Here is a 22,366-nt window from a genome sequence, read left to right as displayed (position 1 = left end):
ATTTAAGTTTTCAACCATTTTATAACATATTTCATCCTTACCAGGAGATGTTTCTCTGGCTCCTACCAAAGCTCTTTTCAGCTCAAAAAAAGAATAAAAATCATTTACTGTTCCATTAAAATCTTCCTTTTCCATTATGATGTTAGAGTGCTCTCTCATTACTTCATCTCTACCTTTCATTGCATCAGGTGTCAGATTTGTAGAACTATGAACTTTTACAAATGTTTTTGCCAGAGCCTCCGCTTTATCTTTATTTGTTATCATAATTTTGTTATTATATTTAATAGCTGGCAATGTATACTCCCTCCTAATTCCTCCCATCCTTCTTATCATGTCCCATACTTGACTAATATGCGTTTCTCTCCCTATATTATTGCAAAATTGCTTCCAGTAATTTTGTTTAGCTTTTCTAATCGTCCGTCTAACTTCTGCTTGTGCCTTTTTGTATTCTATTAGGTCATTAAAAGAGAAGGATCCTTTAACTTTCCTAAAAGCTCTATTTCTTGTCTTAATTGCTTTATTGCATTCGTCTGACCACCAGGGAACTGTCTTGTGTTGTTTTAATCCATTTCCTTTACCAATAACTTCTTTTGCAGTGGAATGCATGATTTCTACTATGTTTGCATTAAAATCATCTATACTATCATATCTGATTTGACTAATTCCTTCTAACCTCATACTACATATCGTATTATAAAGTGCCCAATTAGCATTTTTTAATTTCCATCTAGGGAAACCCATTTCCTCCAACTGAATTGGTCCCACTCCTATTTCACAGACTATTGGATAATGGTCACTACCTACTGTGGAATCGTGTACAACATCCCACTTACTAATTCTTGCTATTTGTTTAGAGACCAATGTTATATCAATTGGAGATTCTAACCCTCTTGCTACATCTACTCTAGTTGCTCTTCCATCATTCAAACAAACTAGATCTTGCTCCTCTATAAATTCTTCCACCACACCTCCATTATAATCAGTGTGTGTACCACCCCAAAGTGTGCTATGAGCATTAAAATCCCCACACCAAACGGTCTTATGTGATTCTTCACCAATTATCTTTTCTAAAGTTTCTTTACTTAGTTTCCCACATGGATTATAATAGTTCACTATCCATATGTTCGTTTTTCCTATCCATACTTCAACTACAATCGCCTCAGAATCTTTACTTACATTTATAATCCTATATCCTATTCCCTGTTGAACAAACATAGCTACACCTCCTCCAGTACCACTTTCCCTGTCCCTACGTACAGCCACATATCCATGTAGTATAAAATCTAAGTGAGGCCTAAGCCATGTTTCTTGTACGCAAATAACGTTTGGTTTCTCACTCCTTTCTTCAATATACTTTTTAAATTCCTGCCCGTTAGAACAAAGACTCCGAGCATTCCATTGCAGAATTACAATAACCATTACGATTCTCCACATGATGACTGAATTTCCTGTGTCCCTGCTATGAGTGTTTCATTTATTGCATCTACTGTTATTTCCCCCAAATTAAGGTATTTTTGTGCTGCCTTTATGATAATTTTAATCCTCTCTGTTCTGCTTTGTGTTTGAGCTGAACAATTGACTACTTCTGCCAGAAATGCTACAAACACAACACTATCCACTCCAATACCTGGTTTGGTTGCTGTAGGGCTATCATCTCTTCTTGTCCTGTTAGGATTCTGATCCTGTCTCTGTTCAGCCACTCTCGTTATTGGTGATATTATCTCACTTCTTTTTGCATTAGTTACTTTAATGGCTTCAGCATACGTCAACTTTCCTTCAACTCTGATTCTCTGTACTTCCGCCGCTCGTTTATGCGCCTCACATCCTTTATACGCAGCACTATGTTCGCCCCCACAATTGCAGCATTTGTTTTTTGTACCTTTGTTACATTTGCCATATTCATGATCTTCTCCTCCACATTTACCACACCTCTGTTTGCCTCTACACACCGCTGCTACATGACCATATCGTTGGCATTTAAAACACCTTAGGGGAGGCGGAACATATGTTCGTACCTGAAAACTCATGAATCCTACTTTAACTCTTCTTGGGAGCACTTCCTCTTGAAATTGCAATAGTATAGATAAGCTCTCCTGTTTTGTTCCATTCTTGAAATACATCAATCTCCTAGCCTTCACTACTTTAGCTCCTGATACATTCTCCAAGATTTCTTCAGATGTTAAATCTGTTGAAATCCCTGTAATTACTCCTTGCACTGTTTTCTTTTGTCCCCAAACAAAACATTTAACTTCCTTTCCTGCCAAAGTTGTCATTTTAATCATATCATCTCTCTGTTTGGCGTCAGAACAGGTAATCATCAAGCTACCATCTCTAAGTGGTTTAACATTCACAGTACCTACTTTGTCATGTAAGGCTTTCGTCAGTTTCAATGGGTTAACAGAACCAGGAGAATCAAACTGAAGTTTTACCTTAAACTCTTCCCCTCTATTTTGAGATGAAACTTTACTGACTATACTCTCCACATCCGAATCCCAACGATTATCATCATTAAGGTTTTTATTTTTCTTTTTCCTTTTGAAATTTCGTACTATTGTATACCATTCTCCACTGTTAGTTTCTCCAGCATTTTCTTCTCCCATCTCCACCTCACCTCCCACTCCTACGTTACTTCCTGCCATCTCTGCTCCACACCCCTTCTCCACTCCACTTCCTGCCATTGTTCAACAGCTAGTCACACTGTTGAGATGCTGCTCTTTGGTCTTTTTGTACTCTACAGATTTTGGCTAATTAACGATAATCCCTCCCTCTTCATTAGCAGTCATGATTCTCCAGACTTGCACGAGTGAGAGTTTATGCAACTGGCAGATTCCATTGGTTCTCAAGATTATATGCATGTGATGTTTCTTGATTCCAATTGGTCAGATTTGTCATGTTGAAGACAAATAAAAAGATTAATTCTCAGTTTTGCTACTGGAGCTTGCCCAAAGTACCTTGGGTAGATGTTTGGTGCATTCAGCTTTGCTTGTAGACGTGCTGAAATGGTAACTAGCATTAGGCAAGGCAAGGCAAGTTTATTTGTATAGCACATTTCAAACACAGTGGCAATTCTAAGTGCTTTACACAGAAATAGAATTCAAATATTCGTAGTGAATAAAATAAAATATTTATATATAGTATAACCCCTATCTGAAGTGGATGAAAATGGAGAGTCAGGTTTACGTAAAAAATATTTGTCAGGTAACTGTGCATTTAAACATTACCCTTACAGAAAAATCTTCATGGACTGAACCCCCAGGGCTATCTCTACAGATCTATCCGTCAAGGCAAGGCAAGGCAAGGCAAGTTTTTTTGTATAGCACATTTCATACACAGTGGCAATTCAAAGTGCTTTACACAGAAATGAAATGAAAATATTCGTAAGTGAATTAAAACAGTTATAATAGGAATGGAAAGAAATAAAAAATAAAGATGAAAACCCCTATCTGGGGTGGAAGAAAATGGAGAGTCAGGTTTACTTTAAAAATATTTGTCAGGTAACTGTGCGTTTAGACCGTACACTTACAGACAAATCTTCTTGGCCTAACTTGAGGGCGTTCTCTAGATGTTTTACCCGTCAGACCAGATCTAAACGGGTCTTCCTCGCACCAGAGGGAGTACTCATCTTTTGAGTCTGGATTTGAAAGTGGCTGCTGTTGGAGCACATCAGATCTGTTCAGGAAGCTGGTTCAGCTGCGGCTGGCATAAGAGCTAAAAGCAGAATCTCCTTGCTTTGAGTGAACCCTTGGTATTTCTAACTGACTTGATCCTGATGATCTGAGTGATCTGTTGGGTTTGTATTTAATCAGCATATCTGCAATGTATTGAGGTCCTAGGTCATTGAGTGATTTATATACAAGTAATAATACTTTATAATCTATTCTAAATGTAACTGGAAGCCAGTGTAAAGACCTGAGGACTGGTGTGATATGGTCATATGTTCTGGTTCTGCTCAGCGTCCTGTATGAGCTGCAGCTGTCTAATGGTCTTTTTGGGAAGGCCGGTGAGAAGACCATTACAATAGTCCACCCTACTGGAGATGAAAGCATGAACAAGTTTCTCCAAGTCTTGCCTGGAAACAAAGCATCTAATTCTTGATATGATAGTAAGCTGATTTAGTTATTGCTTTGACATGACTACTGAAACTCAGGTCTGACTCCAGAATCACACCCAGATTCCTGACTTGATCTTTAGTTGTCTGACCCCTAGCTTCAAGGTATGCGTTCACCTTGAGAACTTCATCTTTGTTTCCAAATGCAATGAGTTGAGTTTTGTCTTTGTTTAACTGAAGAAAGTTTTGGTACATCCAGTTGTTAACTTCATCAATGCATTTGCACAGGGAGTCAATGGGGCTGTAGTCATTAGGTGATAGGCCTAAGTAGATCTGGGTGTCGTCAGCCATTTGGTTCTCTCTCATTATTTGGCTCAGTGGGAGCATGTACAGGTGGAATAGGAGTGGAACAAGAATTGACCCTTGTGGGACTCCGCATGTCATGGATGTCCACTCAGACTTATGGTCACCTATACTCACATAATAACCTCTCCCTTCTAAGTATGTCCTGGACCATTTAAGGACCATCCCAGAAAGCCCAACCCAGTTTTCCAGCCTGTCAAGAAGTATGTTGTGATCGACAGTGTCAAATGCAGCACTGAGGTTGCACATTACTACAGAAATAGAGTAGTATGTAGTTCCACATTTGGCAACACACTCACAAACCTCCCCAAGCACTTCCCCTCGGGGTAATCCCTGTCACCAGTTTGAAGTGTTCCACAAGTGGACAAGGGAGGTTTATATGGACAGACCCTCGACTCCTTGATTATGACAGAAGGGACGAGTCTACTCATATGTACTTAGGACTTTCCAATTCAACCAGTAGTGGGCAATCATACAATGCAAGCAATGATGTACATCTGAATCACCACAGACAGTAGTGGGAAAAGGGCATGAAAAAGTGAATTGAATCAGCCTGTCCACTTGCCCTCAGTTTCTTATTTTAATATCAGGGGTCAATTGCATAATCCTAGCCTCTATGTTAAGACTCGGTCTTAACTAGTTTAACCTACTAGCAGTTAAGATTTAACCAATAAAATTTAGATTAATCTAACTTATGTAACAGACTTTAAACAGTTAGGTAAAGTGAAGAAGAAATTAGATGACTAACTTTTAGTACTAGTTCAAGCGGTTTATGCAACTGGCCACAGACCTAAAGTCTCTAAAAATAACCCCACCCCCCCCAGCTCAAAACAATTTAGACCCAGTTTATACTTGTATTTAGCATGGTCCACGTGTGATCAGATTAAATGCTTTAGTACCAGGTGTAAATAGGTCCTCAGACAACCCAGGTGGGATACATTAGTTAAGGGACTAAATTATAGGTCCAGTCATACCTAAAGACCCAAACAGACAAGTTAAACCCCTAATTAGTCACCATGAAGAACAGGGGCCCAGGTTAGCAACTGGAGCTTTGCAAATAGTTCAGTTCAAAGGCTTGGTTTGTTTAGTTCAAGTTAAGCACCTCAGTTAGACTGCACAACCTTGCTAATGGAACTGGTTTAGTAGTGAATCCCAATAAATCAAACTGAGAACAGTCATGAAAGAGCTGACTCCAGTCAGAAATCAATGCCAAAGACTAATGTGGATTCAAGAAGTTTATTAAAACAACCAAATTCACATGACCAGGGTAACTTCTCCACTAGACACCACAGTTTGTCCACTAGAGACGGTCTTGACATGCGTGTCTCTTCCTGTAAGAGAAGGGGTAGAAACATTAGGCATTTAAATACCACTCTCATGGTTCCTGAAGTCAGTTTACAGCAAGCACTCACTTTTCCTAGCGCAGCTTTGCTCACAGGAGCCAGAAGAGGGATGGCACACCGCTGTACTACAGTGGATGAAGATCTAACAGAGAGGGAAAAGGGTTAAGCCACAGAAATCACTATAAGACTAATATTAAGGGTTCAGGTAAGGCTGCGGAGCATACGGTTTCCTGCAGAGGAGCCAGTGATGCTGGATCCACAAATGTGAACATCTTCACAACAAAGCGCTTGTAGTGGGTTGGGAACTGAAGACCAGAAGATCCAGCCACCAATGTGGTCAGGTAACGGTCATCCTGGTAAGGGCATCTGAAAGACAAAGAGGCAGTCAGAGATGCCTTACAGCACACTAGATGGATAAAGACTGGCCTTACTCACCCGTCGACCAGAAGGTCCCATTGGGGTAGACTGAGTGGACTGGGGGTTGATGTCGCCCAGCAACGTCCCAGCATTAGGACAATGTTGGGGTCGGTCCTCTCCAAAATGCGCACCTCAACATACACAGGCTCCCGCAGGACTTTTGTGACCGGATAATCAGCACCACTGTAGTAGGACGTGTACGCCTCGTCCCCTGAGGAAGAACACCGGCGTTCAACCAGAAACTGCTGTAACCTGGAGTTTAGAATATACTTATGCACACTTGCCTTCTGCACAGCCTTTGGTGACACATTGACCATTCGCCAGTCTAAGCTCCACCCTGAGGGGTCCAGGAGCAGCTACTGGTGGAGGTGCAGGAACAGTGTTGACCTCCACAACCAGAGCCTCCACAGCAGTAGCAGAGTACCTACACTGGAAGAGAAGCCTGGACAACAAACAGTGAGCTTTTAGCATTTGCCAAGGATTAACATTCATGCTAAAGCGTAAGAGCACCTACTCAAAATGGCTGTCCCTTGTGATGGAACCAAGTGGTCCAACACCCACTTCATACGAGGAGGTCATTCTGTTTTCATACACCACATATCCACTGTCCTCCTGCAAATAGTAACTGTTGGCATCCAGTCCATTTTAAGCCATGCAGAACCACAAGCAGCTACTCACCATCATGCTCGTGCCACAGGCAGTGACAGGGAACTGGTATATAGCAAAGGAAGGTGTGGATCCCACAGGACTGCAAGGTGGGTCGCTTCCACCCAGGAGACGGACTGAATCCAGGCTCAAGCGAGGCAGAGTAACATCTCTAGCCACCACTACCACAAACTGACCATCTCTTATACACTGGACAGTCACTGGAACGAGAGCAGGTTATTGCTGAGGATCAGTTGAACATGAACACCTTTACATTGACTCGACACTCTTACCTGCCTTCCCATAGTAACACTGCTGTCCGTTAAAGCAGCAGTTGATGGCTTCACACTCAGCACCACTGATTCCAGGTGGACCACATTGGATCTGCTCATAATCCGCTACAGCACATTTGTCAAGAGGCTCTGCCTGTGCCACTGGCTGCTTAGTGTGAACCAGCTGAGGAAACTGTTGACTAGCTTGATGAAACTGTTGACTAGCTTGTTGAACCTGTTGACTAGCTTGTTGAACCTTCTGAGGAAACTGCTGACTAGCTTGTTGTACCTTCTGAGGAAACTGCTGACTAGCTTGTTGAACCTTCTGAGGAAACTGCTGACTAGCTTGTTGAACCTTCTGAGGAAACTGCTTACTAGCTTGTTGAACCTTCTGAGGAAACTGCTTACTAGCTTGTTGAACCTTCTGAGGAAACTGCTGACTAGCTTGTTGAACTTTCTGAGGAAACTGCTTACTAGCTTGTTGAACCTTCTGAGGAAACTGCTTACTAGCTTGTTGAACCTTCTGAGGAAACTGCTTACTAGCTTGTTGAACCTTCTGAGGAAACTGCTGACTAGCTTGTTGAACCTTCTGAGGAAACTGCTGACTAGCTCGCGGTTTAACCCACGGAAGAGACTGCTGACTAGCTTGAACCTGCTGACTAGCTTGCTGTTGACCCCACGGAGGAGACTGCTGACTAGCTTGCTGTTGACCCCACGGAAGAGACTGCTGACTAGCTTGCTGTTGACCCCACGGAGGAGACTGCTGACTAGCTTGCTGTTGACCCCACGGAGGAGACTGCTGACTAGCTTGAACCTGCTGACTAGCTTGCTGTTGACCCCACGGAGGAGACTGCTGACTAGCTTGCTGTTGACCCCACGGAGGAGACTGCTGACTAGCTTGCTGTTGACCCCACGGAGGAGACTGCTGACTAGCTTGCTGTTGACCCCACGGAGGAGACTGCTGACTAGCTTGCTGTTGACCCCACGGAGGAGACTGCTGACTAGCTTGCTGTTGACCCCACGGAGGAGACTGCTGACTAGCTTGCTGTTGACCCCACGGAGGAGACTGCTGACTAGCTTGCTGTTGACCCCACGGAGGAGACTGCTGACTAGCTTGCTGTTGACCCCACGGAGGAGACTGCTGACTAGCTTGCTGTTGACCCCACGGAAGAGACTGCTGACTAGCTTGCTGTTGACCCCACGGAAGAGACTGCTGACTAGCTTGTTGAACCTGCGGAGAAAACTTTTGACTAGCTTGTTGTTGAAGCCGCTGGTCAGTTTGCTGTAATATCAGAGTTTGAGACTTCTTGGCCGGATAATTCCACTGTGGAACAGCATGACAGAAAGCACAAAACCACACACAAAGTGCCAGCCACTGACCAGCACACCAACTTCCTGCCATTGTTCAACAGCTAGTCACACTGTTGAGATGCTGCTCTTTGGTCTTTTTGTACTCTACAGATTTTGGCTAATTAACGATAATCCCTCCCTCTTCATTAGCAGTCATGATTCTCCAGACTTGCACGAGTGAGAGTTTATGCAACTGGCAGATTCCATTGGTTCTCAAGATTATATGCATGTGATGTTTCTTGATTCCAATTGGTCAGATTTGTCATGTTGAAGACAAATAAAAAGATTAATTCTCAGTTTTGCTACTGGAGCTTGCCCAAAGTACCTTGGGTAGATGTTTGGTGCATTCAGCTTTGCTTGTAGACGTGCTGAAATGGTAACTAGCATTAGGCAAGGCAAGGCAAGTTTATTTGTATAGCACATTTCAAACACAGTGGCAATTCTAAGTGCTTTACACAGAAATAGAATTCAAATATTCGTAGTGAATAAAATAAAATATTTATATATAGTATAACCCCTATCTGAAGTGGATGAAAATGGAGAGTCAGGTTTACGTAAAAAATATTTGTCAGGTAACTGTGCATTTAAACATTACCCTTACAGAAAAATCTTCATGGACTGAACCCCCAGGGCTATCTCTACAGATCTATCCGTCAAGGCAAGGCAAGGCAAGGCAAGTTTTTTTGTATAGCACATTTCATACACAGTGGCAATTCAAAGTGCTTTACACAGAAATGAAATGAAAATATTCGTAAGTGAATTAAAACAGTTATAATAGGAATGGAAAGAAATAAAAAATAAAGATGAAAACCCCTATCTGGGGTGGAAGAAAATGGAGAGTCAGGTTTACTTTAAAAATATTTGTCAGGTAACTGTGCGTTTAGACCGTACACTTACAGACAAATCTTCTTGGCCTAACTTGAGGGCGTTCTCTAGATGTTTTACCCGTCAGACCAGATCTAAACGGGTCTTCCTCGCACCAGAGGGAGTACTCATCTTTTGAGTCTGGATTTGAAAGTGGCTGCTGTTGGAGCACATCAGATCTGTTCAGGAAGCTGGTTCAGCTGCGGCTGGCATAAGAGCTAAAAGCAGAATCTCCTTGCTTTGAGTGAACCCTTGGTATTTCTAACTGACTTGATCCTGATGATCTGAGTGATCTGTTGGGTTTGTATTTAATCAGCATATCTGCAATGTATTGAGGTCCTAGGTCATTGAGTGATTTATATACAAGTAATAATACTTTATAATCTATTCTAAATGTAACTGGAAGCCAGTGTAAAGACCTGAGGACTGGTGTGATATGGTCATATGTTCTGGTTCTGCTCAGCGTCCTGTATGAGCTGCAGCTGTCTAATGGTCTTTTTGGGAAGGCCGGTGAGAAGACCATTACAATAGTCCACCCTACTGGAGATGAAAGCATGAACAAGTTTCTCCAAGTCTTGCCTGGAAACAAAGCATCTAATTCTTGATATGATAGTAAGCTGATTTAGTTATTGCTTTGACATGACTACTGAAACTCAGGTCTGACTCCAGAATCACACCCAGATTCCTGACTTGATCTTTAGTTGTCTGACCCCTAGCTTCAAGGTATGCGTTCACCTTGAGAACTTCATCTTTGTTTCCAAATGCAATGAGTTGAGTTTTGTCTTTGTTTAACTGAAGAAAGTTTTGGTACATCCAGTTGTTAACTTCATCAATGCATTTGCACAGGGAGTCAATGGGGCTGTAGTCATTAGGTGATAGGCCTAAGTAGATCTGGGTGTCGTCAGCCATTTGGTTCTCTCTCATTATTTGGCTCAGTGGGAGCATGTACAGGTGGAATAGGAGTGGAACAAGAATTGACCCTTGTGGGACTCCGCATGTCATGGATGTCCACTCAGACTTATGGTCACCTATACTCACATAATAACCTCTCCCTTCTAAGTATGTCCTGGACCATTTAAGGACCATCCCAGAAAGCCCAACCCAGTTTTCCAGCCTGTCAAGAAGTATGTTGTGATCGACAGTGTCAAATGCAGCACTGAGGTTGCACATTACTACAGAAATAGAGTAGTATGTAGTTCCACATTTGGCAACACACTCACAAACCTCCCCAAGCACTTCCCCTCGGGGTAATCCCTGTCACCAGTTTGAAGTGTTCCACAAGTGGACAAGGGAGGTTTATATGGACAGACCCTCGACTCCTTGATTATGACAGAAGGGACGAGTCTACTCATATGTACTTAGGACTTTCCAATTCAACCAGTAGTGGGCAATCATACAATGCAAGCAATGATGTACATCTGAATCACCACAGACAGTAGTGGGAAAAGGGCATGAAAAAGTGAATTGAATCAGCCTGTCCACTTGCCCTCAGTTTCTTATTTTAATATCAGGGGTCAATTGCATAATCCTAGCCTCTATGTTAAGACTCGGTCTTAACTAGTTTAACCTACTAGCAGTTAAGATTTAACCAATAAAATTTAGATTAATCTAACTTATGTAACAGACTTTAAACAGTTAGGTAAAGTGAAGAAGAAATTAGATGACTAACTTTTAGTACTAGTTCAAGCGGTTTATGCAACTGGCCACAGACCTAAAGTCTCTAAAAATAACCCCACCCCCCCCAGCTCAAAACAATTTAGACCCAGTTTATACTTGTATTTAGCATGGTCCACGTGTGATCAGATTAAATGCTTTAGTACCAGGTGTAAATAGGTCCTCAGACAACCCAGGTGGGATACATTAGTTAAGGGACTAAATTATAGGTCCAGTCATACCTAAAGACCCAAACAGACAAGTTAAACCCCTAATTAGTCACCATGAAGAACAGGGGCCCAGGTTAGCAACTGGAGCTTTGCAAATAGTTCAGTTCAAAGGCTTGGTTTGTTTAGTTCAAGTTAAGCACCTCAGTTAGACTGCACAACCTTGCTAATGGAACTGGTTTAGTAGTGAATCCCAATAAATCAAACTGAGAACAGTCATGAAAGAGCTGACTCCAGTCAGAAATCAATGCCAAAGACTAATGTGGATTCAAGAAGTTTATTAAAACAACCAAATTCACATGACCAGGGTAACTTCTCCACTAGACACCACAGTTTGTCCACTAGAGACGGTCTTGACATGCGTGTCTCTTCCTGTAAGAGAAGGGGTAGAAACATTAGGCATTTAAATACCACTCTCATGGTTCCTGAAGTCAGTTTACAGCAAGCACTCACTTTTCCTAGCGCAGCTTTGCTCACAGGAGCCAGAAGAGGGATGGCACACCGCTGTACTACAGTGGATGAAGATCTAACAGAGAGGGAAAAGGGTTAAGCCACAGAAATCACTATAAGACTAATATTAAGGGTTCAGGTAAGGCTGCGGAGCATACGGTTTCCTGCAGAGGAGCCAGTGATGCTGGATCCACAAATGTGAACATCTTCACAACAAAGCGCTTGTAGTGGGTTGGGAACTGAAGACCAGAAGATCCAGCCACCAATGTGGTCAGGTAACGGTCATCCTGGTAAGGGCATCTGAAAGACAAAGAGGCAGTCAGAGATGCCTTACAGCACACTAGATGGATAAAGACTGGCCTTACTCACCCGTCGACCAGAAGGTCCCATTGGGGTAGACTGAGTGGACTGGGGGTTGATGTCGCCCAGCAACGTCCCAGCATTAGGACAATGTTGGGGTCGGTCCTCTCCAAAATGCGCACCTCAACATACACAGGCTCCCGCAGGACTTTTGTGACCGGATAATCAGCACCACTGTAGTAGGACGTGTACGCCTCGTCCCCTGAGGAAGAACACCGGCGTTCAACCAGAAACTGCTGTAACCTGGAGTTTAGAATATACTTATGCACACTTGCCTTCTGCACAGCCTTTGGTGACACATTGACCATTCGCCAGTCTAAGCTCCACCCTGAGGGGTCCAGGAGCAGCTACTGGTGGAGGTGCAGGAACAGTGTTGACCTCCACAACCAGAGCCTCCACAGCAGTAGCAGAGTACCTACACTGGAAGAGAAGCCTGGACAACAAACAGTGAGCTTTTAGCATTTGCCAAGGATTAACATTCATGCTAAAGCGTAAGAGCACCTACTCAAAATGGCTGTCCCTTGTGATGGAACCAAGTGGTCCAACACCCACTTCATACGAGGAGGTCATTCTGTTTTCATACACCACATATCCACTGTCCTCCTGCAAATAGTAACTGTTGGCATCCAGTCCATTTTAAGCCATGCAGAACCACAAGCAGCTACTCACCATCATGCTCGTGCCACAGGCAGTGACAGGGAACTGGTATATAGCAAAGGAAGGTGTGGATCCCACAGGACTGCAAGGTGGGTCGCTTCCACCCAGGAGACGGACTGAATCCAGGCTCAAGCGAGGCAGAGTAACATCTCTAGCCACCACTACCACAAACTGACCATCTCTTATACACTGGACAGTCACTGGAACGAGAGCAGGTTATTGCTGAGGATCAGTTGAACATGAACACCTTTACATTGACTCGACACTCTTACCTGCCTTCCCATAGTAACACTGCTGTCCGTTAAAGCAGCAGTTGATGGCTTCACACTCAGCACCACTGATTCCAGGTGGACCACATTGGATCTGCTCATAATCCGCTACAGCACATTTGTCAAGAGGCTCTGCCTGTGCCACTGGCTGCTTAGTGTGAACCAGCTGAGGAAACTGTTGACTAGCTTGATGAAACTGTTGACTAGCTTGTTGAACCTGTTGACTAGCTTGTTGAACCTTCTGAGGAAACTGCTGACTAGCTTGTTGTACCTTCTGAGGAAACTGCTGACTAGCTTGTTGAACCTTCTGAGGAAACTGCTGACTAGCTTGTTGAACCTTCTGAGGAAACTGCTTACTAGCTTGTTGAACCTTCTGAGGAAACTGCTTACTAGCTTGTTGAACCTTCTGAGGAAACTGCTGACTAGCTTGTTGAACTTTCTGAGGAAACTGCTTACTAGCTTGTTGAACCTTCTGAGGAAACTGCTTACTAGCTTGTTGAACCTTCTGAGGAAACTGCTTACTAGCTTGTTGAACCTTCTGAGGAAACTGCTGACTAGCTTGTTGAACCTTCTGAGGAAACTGCTGACTAGCTCGCGGTTTAACCCACGGAAGAGACTGCTGACTAGCTTGAACCTGCTGACTAGCTTGCTGTTGACCCCACGGAGGAGACTGCTGACTAGCTTGCTGTTGACCCCACGGAAGAGACTGCTGACTAGCTTGCTGTTGACCCCACGGAGGAGACTGCTGACTAGCTTGCTGTTGACCCCACGGAGGAGACTGCTGACTAGCTTGAACCTGCTGACTAGCTTGCTGTTGACCCCACGGAGGAGACTGCTGACTAGCTTGCTGTTGACCCCACGGAGGAGACTGCTGACTAGCTTGCTGTTGACCCCACGGAGGAGACTGCTGACTAGCTTGCTGTTGACCCCACGGAGGAGACTGCTGACTAGCTTGCTGTTGACCCCACGGAGGAGACTGCTGACTAGCTTGCTGTTGACCCCACGGAGGAGACTGCTGACTAGCTTGCTGTTGACCCCACGGAGGAGACTGCTGACTAGCTTGCTGTTGACCCCACGGAGGAGACTGCTGACTAGCTTGCTGTTGACCCCACGGAGGAGACTGCTGACTAGCTTGCTGTTGACCCCACGGAAGAGACTGCTGACTAGCTTGTTGAACCTGCGGAGAAAACTGTTGACTAGCTTGTTGTTGAAGCCGCTGGTCAGTTTGCTGTAATATCAGAGTTTGAGACTTCTTGGCCGGATAATTCCACTGTGGAACAGCATGACAGAAAGCACAAAACCACACACAAAGTGCCAGCCACTGACCAGCACACCAACTTCCTGCCATTGTTCAACAGCTAGTCACACTGTTGAGATGCTGCTCTTTGGTCTTTTTGTACTCTACAGATTTTGGCTAATTAACGATAATCCCTCCCTCTTCATTAGCAGTCATGATTCTCCAGACTTGCACGAGTGAGAGTTTATGCAACTGGCAGATTCCATTGGTTCTCAAGATTATATGCATGTGATGTTTCTTGATTCCAATTGGTCAGATTTGTCATGTTGAAGACAAATAAAAAGATTAATTCTCAGTTTTGCTACTGGAGCTTGCCCAAAGTACCTTGGGTAGATGTTTGGTGCATTCAGCTTTGCTTGTAGACGTGCTGAAATGGTAACTAGCATTAGGCAAGGCAAGGCAAGTTTATTTGTATAGCACATTTCAAACACAGTGGCAATTCTAAGTGCTTTACACAGAAATAGAATTCAAATATTCGTAGTGAATAAAATAAAATATTTATATATAGTATAACCCCTATCTGAAGTGGATGAAAATGGAGAGTCAGGTTTACGTAAAAAATATTTGTCAGGTAACTGTGCATTTAAACATTACCCTTACAGAAAAATCTTCATGGACTGAACCCCCAGGGCTATCTCTACAGATCTATCCGTCAAGGCAAGGCAAGGCAAGGCAAGTTTTTTTGTATAGCACATTTCATACACAGTGGCAATTCAAAGTGCTTTACACAGAAATGAAATGAAAATATTCGTAAGTGAATTAAAACAGTTATAATAGGAATGGAAAGAAATAAAAAATAAAGATGAAAACCCCTATCTGGGGTGGAAGAAAATGGAGAGTCAGGTTTACTTTAAAAATATTTGTCAGGTAACTGTGCGTTTAGACCGTACACTTACAGACAAATCTTCTTGGCCTAACTTGAGGGCGTTCTCTAGATGTTTTACCCGTCAGACCAGATCTAAACGGGTCTTCCTCGCACCAGAGGGAGTACTCATCTTTTGAGTCTGGATTTGAAAGTGGCTGCTGTTGGAGCACATCAGATCTGTTCAGGAAGCTGGTTCAGCTGCGGCTGGCATAAGAGCTAAAAGCAGAATCTCCTTGCTTTGAGTGAACCCTTGGTATTTCTAACTGACTTGATCCTGATGATCTGAGTGATCTGTTGGGTTTGTATTTAATCAGCATATCTGCAATGTATTGAGGTCCTAGGTCATTGAGTGATTTATATACAAGTAATAATACTTTATAATCTATTCTAAATGTAACTGGAAGCCAGTGTAAAGACCTGAGGACTGGTGTGATATGGTCATATGTTCTGGTTCTGCTCAGCGTCCTGTATGAGCTGCAGCTGTCTAATGGTCTTTTTGGGAAGGCCGGTGAGAAGACCATTACAATAGTCCACCCTACTGGAGATGAAAGCATGAACAAGTTTCTCCAAGTCTTGCCTGGAAACAAAGCATCTAATTCTTGATATGATAGTAAGCTGATTTAGTTATTGCTTTGACATGACTACTGAAACTCAGGTCTGACTCCAGAATCACACCCAGATTCCTGACTTGATCTTTAGTTGTCTGACCCCTAGCTTCAAGGTATGCGTTCACCTTGAGAACTTCATCTTTGTTTCCAAATGCAATGAGTTGAGTTTTGTCTTTGTTTAACTGAAGAAAGTTTTGGTACATCCAAAACAAAAAGGAGCGCGTTGTTTGTGTTTGAGCTCCGTCAAATTGATTCATAAATCCTTGATTTTCTTCTTAATACTCGCTTACAAACGAATACTTTCTATTATTTACAGCGTGTGAACATATCTCCGATACGATTCTCTATAAAAAACAATCGGATTGCTTTGATATCGCTACTTATATCCGAACTTCCGCTACTAGCCGTAGCCCGCTAGCCTTGCACGCGTGGTAACTTGTTTACACCGGTAGCCCGCTAGCCTTGCACGCGTGGTAACTTGTTTAACGTTACACCCGGTAAACACTGATAGCTACAATTCGCCATCGTAGCACTTCTGCTACAATGGCGAATAACTCGGATGTGTGTCTAATGTTACCTTTGAGTGCAGGTGAGGACACGTTCGAGCTGCATTCGGTGCAGTTGGAGTTGGAGTCGTTGGCGAGTCAGATTCGCGGCCTTCTAGACAGACAAGCTGTGCTGAGAGAGCGGCGAACGGCGCTTGAAACATCACGCGCCGATGCGCACAAGTCAGTGGATACTAACATTTTGACTCCGACCTCGTCTACTCCGCGTGTTTCTCTGCACAGGACCCAAGCACCCAGGACGCGATCATCATCCCTGGTTTCGTTCACTCCGGCACCGACACAGCGCCATGGACCCTGGGTGTTTCCACAGCGGAAGACGCGAGCCAGGACCAGAGCGAGGACCTCTCCGCCCCTCCCGGTCTTCGAGATCTCCACCCGGAACCGCTTCTCCCCTCTTCGCGAGACGGAACGCGACGCTGTGGTCATCGGTACTTCCATCGTCCGGCATGTCCACGCTACCTCAGGTAAAGGCAAGGTTATCACTCACTGCTTTCCTGGTGCTCGAGTTCTCGATGTCGCTGCGCAGGTTCCCGAGATCCTGAACGGTGACGAGCGCATCGGAGCTGTCGTGCTGCACGCGGGGACGAACGACACCAGGCTGCGACAGACGGAGGTTCTGAAGAGGGACTACAGGAGCCTGATCGAGACGGTGCGCAGAACATCGCCTGAAGCAGCGATCATCGTGTCCGGACCGCTTCCCACGTACCGACTAGGACATGAAAAGTTCAGTAGATTATTTGCTCTAAATGAATGGTTAATGTCATGGTGTAATGAACAGAAGCTGCTCTTTGTAAATAATTGGAATCTGTTTTGGGAGCGACCTAGGCTCTTCCGTCCTGATGGCCTTCACCCCAGCAGAATCGGAGCGGCTCTTCTGTCGGACAACATCTCCAGAGCGCTGCACACCATCATATGACTAGTAAGTCAAAGTCCAAATAACAGTATTTGCTGTCCTAACTTAATTGACATAAGTACCAATGTAGAACATTATATAGAAACTGTGTCTGAACATAACTGTGTAGAACATTATATAGAAACTGTGTCTGAACATAACTGTGTAGAACATTATATAGAAACTGTGTCTATTCCTCGTTTAGTGAGGTCAAACATTACATCTACTGTAAGATCTAGGAAAAATCTAATTGTGATTAAACCAGAAAATCTCAATATTAGTGAACAAAACCAATTTTGTACTAACTTAATTGACATAAGTACCAATGTAGAACATTATATAGAAACTGTGTCTATTCCTCGTTTAGTGAGGTCAAACATTAAATCTACTGTAGGATCTAGGAAAAATCTAATTGTGATTAAACCAGAAAATCTCAATATTAGTGAACAAAAACAATTTCTAAAACTAGGTCTTCTAAACATTAGATCGCTCACACCTAAGGCGGTTATTGTAAATGAAATGGTCACAGATAATAGTTTCGATGTACTTTGCCTTACTGAAACCTGGCTTAAGCCAAATGATTATTTCGGTCTAAATGAGTCTACTCCGCCAGGATACTGTTATAAGCATGAGCCCCGTCTGATTGGTCGTGGCGGCGGTGTTGCAACAATATATAGAGATATTCTTAATGTTACCCAGAAAACAGGTCACAGGTTTAATTCATTTGAAGTACTAGTGCTAAATGTCACGCTATTAGATGTAAGAAAGAAATCTGTATTATCTCTAGCCTTAGCTACTGTATATAGACCTCCAGGGCCCTATGCTGCTTTCCTAAAAGAGTTTGCAGACTTTCTCTCAGATCTATTGGTCAACGTCGATAAAGCATTAATTGTTGGAGATTTTAACATACACGTAGATAACACAAATGACGCGTTAGGGGCTGCGTTTACAGATCTATTAAATTCCTTTGGGGTCAAGCAAAACGTCACTGGTCCCACTCATCGTCTTAATCACACACTAGATTTAATTATATCACATGGAACCAACCCAACCGATATAGATATTATACCACAAAGTGATGATGTCACTGACCATTACATGGTAACTTGCATACTGCGTACTGCTGAAATCTGTCATGTTGCGCCACGTTATCGACCAGGCAGAACAATCCTTCCAACCACTATAGATAGATTCTCAAATAGCTTACCGGATCTGTCTCAGCTGCTAAGTGAACCCAAACAAACAGATGAACTAGAGGAAATGACTAGCAGTATGAGCACCATTTTCTCTAGTACATTAGAAATTGTAGCACCAATTAGATTAAAAAAGGTTAGAGAGAAAACTAAAGCACCATGGTACAACAGTGCTACACATGTTATCAAGAGAGAAACTCGTAACTTAGAGCGTAAATGGAAACATACTAATTTAGAGGTCTTTAGAATCGCATGGAAAGATAGTATGTCACGTTATAAAAAGGCCCTAAAAGCAGCCAGGGCTGAGCATCTCCGCAAACTAATAGAAAATAACCAAAATAACCCAAGGTTTTTATTTAACACTGTGGCTAGACTAACAAATAAACAAGCATCGCCTGAACAAAATATTCCGTTACAGTTTAGTAGTAATGATTTTATGAACTTCTTCGCTGACAAAATAGAAAGCATCAGAAACAAAATTGTAAATGTACAATCATTAATGATGTCTTATGATTCAACCGCAATTATCGCCCCTCAAGAACTACTACACCGCTTTACAACCATAGGACAGGAAGAGCTAAATAAACTTATCATTGCATCTAAACCAACAACATGTTTATTAGATCCAATACCCACTAAACTACTGAAAGAGTTGTTACCTGTAGTGGAAGAGCCTCTTCTCAATATTATTAACTCGTCTTTATCTTTAGGTCATGTTCCAAGAATATTCAAGTTGGCAGTCATAAAGCCTCTCATTAAGAAGCCACAATTAGATCATAATAACCTAGCAAATTACAGACCAATATCAAATCTTCCATTCATGTCTAAAATACTAGAAAAAGTTGTGTCCGCTCAATTGTGCTCTTTCTTGCAAGAAAATGATATCTATGAAAAATTTCAATCAGGATTCAGGCAGCATCATAGCACAGAAACTGCACTCGTTAAAATCACACATGATTTACTTCTAGCTTCTGACCAAGGCTGTATCTCAATACTAGTTCTACTTGATCTTAGTGCTGCGTTCGATACTATAGATCATAAAATACTATTAGATCGACTTCAAAATTACACTGGTGTTCAGGGACAGGCATTAAACTGGTTTAGATCGTATTTATCAGACCGCTACCATTTTGTCTGTCTAAATGGGGAAAAATCAAAGATAACATCAGTAGACTATGGGGTGCCGCAAGGATCCGTGCTAGGCCCTCTGCTATTCTCAATATATATGCTGCCACTTGGTAATATTATAAGAAAACATGGAATTAATTTCCACTGTTATGCTGATGACACTCAATTATATATTTCATCACGACCAGATGAAAACGCTAAATTATCTAAACTGACAGCGTGTGTTGATGATATTAAACACTGGATGACGTGTAATTTTCTGCTATTAAATTCAGATAAAACAGAGGTGTTACTTATTGGTCCAAAAAATTGCCCACAAAACCTCTCACAATACAACTTTAACTTGGAAGGATGTCCTGTCGCTTTATCCACTACAGTAAGAGACCTGGGTGTTATATTAGACCGCAACTTATCTTTCGAAAGTCATATTTCATATGTTACAAAAACGGCATTTTTCCACCTTAGAAACATTGCCAAGCTACGTAACATGCTATCTATTTCTGATGCAGAAAAGTTAGTTCATGCATTCATGACCTCGAGACTAGATTACTGTAATGCTTTATTAGCTGGTTGTCCTGCATCATCGATAAACAAACTGCAGTTAGTCCAAAACGCAGCTGCTAGAGTGCTTACTAGGTCAAGAAAATATGATCATATAACACCAATTTTATCATCCCTACACTGGTTACCTATTAAGTTCCGTATCAATTACAAAGTATTGCTACTGACCTATAAAGCCCTAAATGGTTTAGCTCCAGTGTATTTAACTGATCTTTTATCGCCCTACAATCCATCGCGCTCTTTAAGATCACTAAACTCGAGGCTTCTGGTCATTCATAGGATATCTAAGTCCACTAAAGGAGGGAGGGCTTTTCCACATTTAGCTCCTAAACTCTGGAATAGTCTTCCTGATATTGTTCGAGGTTCAGACTCGCTGTCCCAGTTTAAAACTAGATTAAAGACGCATCTCTTTAGCCAAGCATTCACATTATAATTAAGTTTTATACTACAGTTAAATCGCACCAACAGCATTAATATTCTGAACAGCAGCTATGCTAATTATTTCCCATCTGCTTTTCTGTTGTTATCTCGGGACACTAGTCCCGAGGTAACTAGTTCGTCAGCTCCAGTTTGTATCCAGCCTCTGGAGACTTCAGATGCCCCGACACCTGTGATGAGACGACTCGACGCCTGTGAAGAGACGACTCAACGCCAGCGTTGTTATGGCCTAAAATAATACATGATTGATTAACTTATCCTAACATTTTTTCTTTAACATTCTCTTTTCTAACATTTTTCAATGTACATTTATGAAATGCACTTTCTGTGAAGCTGCTTTGAAACAATGTGTATTGTGAAAAGCGCTATACAAATAAATTTGAATTGAATTGAATTGAATCCAGTTGTTAACTTCATCAATGCATTTGCACAGGGAGTCAATGGGGCTGTAGTCATTAGGTGATAGGCCTAAGTAGATCTGGGTGTCGTCAGCCATTTGGTTCTCTCTCATTATTTGGCTCAGTGGGAGCATGTACAGGTGGAATAGGAGTGGAACAAGAATTGACCCTTGTGGGACTCCGCATGTCATGGATGTCCACTCAGACTTATGGTCACCTATACTCACATAATAACCTCTCCCTTCTAAGTATGTCCTGGACCATTTAAGGACCATCCCAGAAAGCCCAACCCAGTTTTCCAGCCTGTCAAGAAGTATGTTGTGATCGACAGTGTCAAATGCAGCACTGAGGTTGCACATTACTACAGAAATAGAGTAGTATGTAGTTCCACATTTGGCAACACACTCACAAACCTCCCCAAGCACTTCCCCTCGGGGTAATCCCTGTCACCAGTTTGAAGTGTTCCACAAGTGGACAAGGGAGGTTTATATGGACAGACCCTCGACTCCTTGATTATGACAGAAGGGACGAGTCTACTCATATGTACTTAGGACTTTCCAATTCAACCAGTAGTGGGCAATCATACAATGCAAGCAATGATGTACATCTGAATCACCACAGACAGTAGTGGGAAAAGGGCATGAAAAAGTGAATTGAATCAGCCTGTCCACTTGCCCTCAGTTTCTTATTTTAATATCAGGGGTCAATTGCATAATCCTAGCCTCTATGTTAAGACTCGGTCTTAACTAGTTTAACCTACTAGCAGTTAAGATTTAACCAATAAAATTTAGATTAATCTAACTTATGTAACAGACTTTAAACAGTTAGGTAAAGTGAAGAAGAAATTAGATGACTAACTTTTAGTACTAGTTCAAGCGGTTTATGCAACTGGCCACAGACCTAAAGTCTCTAAAAATAACCCCACCCCCCCCAGCTCAAAACAATTTAGACCCAGTTTATACTTGTATTTAGCATGGTCCACGTGTGATCAGATTAAATGCTTTAGTACCAGGTGTAAATAGGTCCTCAGACAACCCAGGTGGGATACATTAGTTAAGGGACTAAATTATAGGTCCAGTCATACCTAAAGACCCAAACAGACAAGTTAAACCCCTAATTAGTCACCATGAAGAACAGGGGCCCGGGTTAGCAACTGGAGCTTTGCAAATAGTTCAGTTCAAAGGCTTGGTTTGTTTAGTTCAAGTTAAGCACCTCAGTTAGACTGCACAACCTTGCTAATGGAACTGGTTTAGTAGTGAATCCCAATAAATCAAACTGAGAACAGTCATGAAAGAGTTGACTCCAGTCAGAAATCAATGCCAAAGACTAATGTGGATTCAAGAAGTTTATTAAAACAACCAAATTCACATGACCAGGGTAACTTCTCCACTAGACACCACAGTTTGTCCACTAGAGACGGTCTTGACATGCGTGTCTCTTCCTGTAAGAGAAGGGGTAGAAACATTAGGCATTTAAATACCACTCTCATGGTTCCTGAAGTC

At 42.5% G+C, this 22,366-nt stretch overlaps 2 protein-coding genes across 2 annotated transcripts; both read right to left on the bottom strand.

Moving 5' to 3' along the window:
• Window positions 1-1,765: 1,765 nt before the first annotated feature.
• Window positions 1,766-10,654, bottom strand: LOC307135591 (zona pellucida sperm-binding protein 4-like; the record flags this gene model as incomplete). Its single annotated transcript, XM_079832166.1, has 10 exons — window positions 1,766-1,954; window positions 2,430-2,671; window positions 5,824-5,896; window positions 5,979-6,120; window positions 6,190-6,382; window positions 6,450-6,613; window positions 6,686-6,783; window positions 6,850-7,037; window positions 7,110-7,254; window positions 10,613-10,654. 10 exons carry the CDS (start codon window positions 10,652-10,654, stop codon window positions 1,766-1,768), a joined length of 1,476 nt encoding a protein of 491 aa, XP_079688292.1.
• An 823-nt stretch (window positions 10,655-11,477) lies between these two features.
• LOC307135590 (zona pellucida sperm-binding protein 4-like) lies at window positions 11,478-22,353 on the bottom strand (the record flags this gene model as incomplete). Its single annotated transcript, XM_079832165.1, has 9 exons — window positions 11,478-11,554; window positions 11,636-11,708; window positions 11,791-11,932; window positions 12,002-12,194; window positions 12,262-12,425; window positions 12,498-12,595; window positions 12,662-12,849; window positions 12,922-13,066; window positions 22,345-22,353. The coding sequence occupies 9 exons, from the start codon at window positions 22,351-22,353 to the stop codon at window positions 11,478-11,480; spliced, it is 1,089 nt and encodes a 362-aa protein (XP_079688291.1).
• Between the last annotated feature and the right edge of the window lie 13 nt (window positions 22,354-22,366).

Source organism: Gobio gobio (assembly GCF_949357685.1).
Source record: "Gobio gobio genome assembly, chromosome: 12".
Lineage (NCBI taxonomy): Eukaryota > Metazoa > Chordata > Actinopteri > Cypriniformes > Gobionidae > Gobio > Gobio gobio.
The sequence above is the reverse complement of the archived record's forward strand: the minus strand, read 5'-3'. Positions and strand labels throughout refer to the sequence as shown.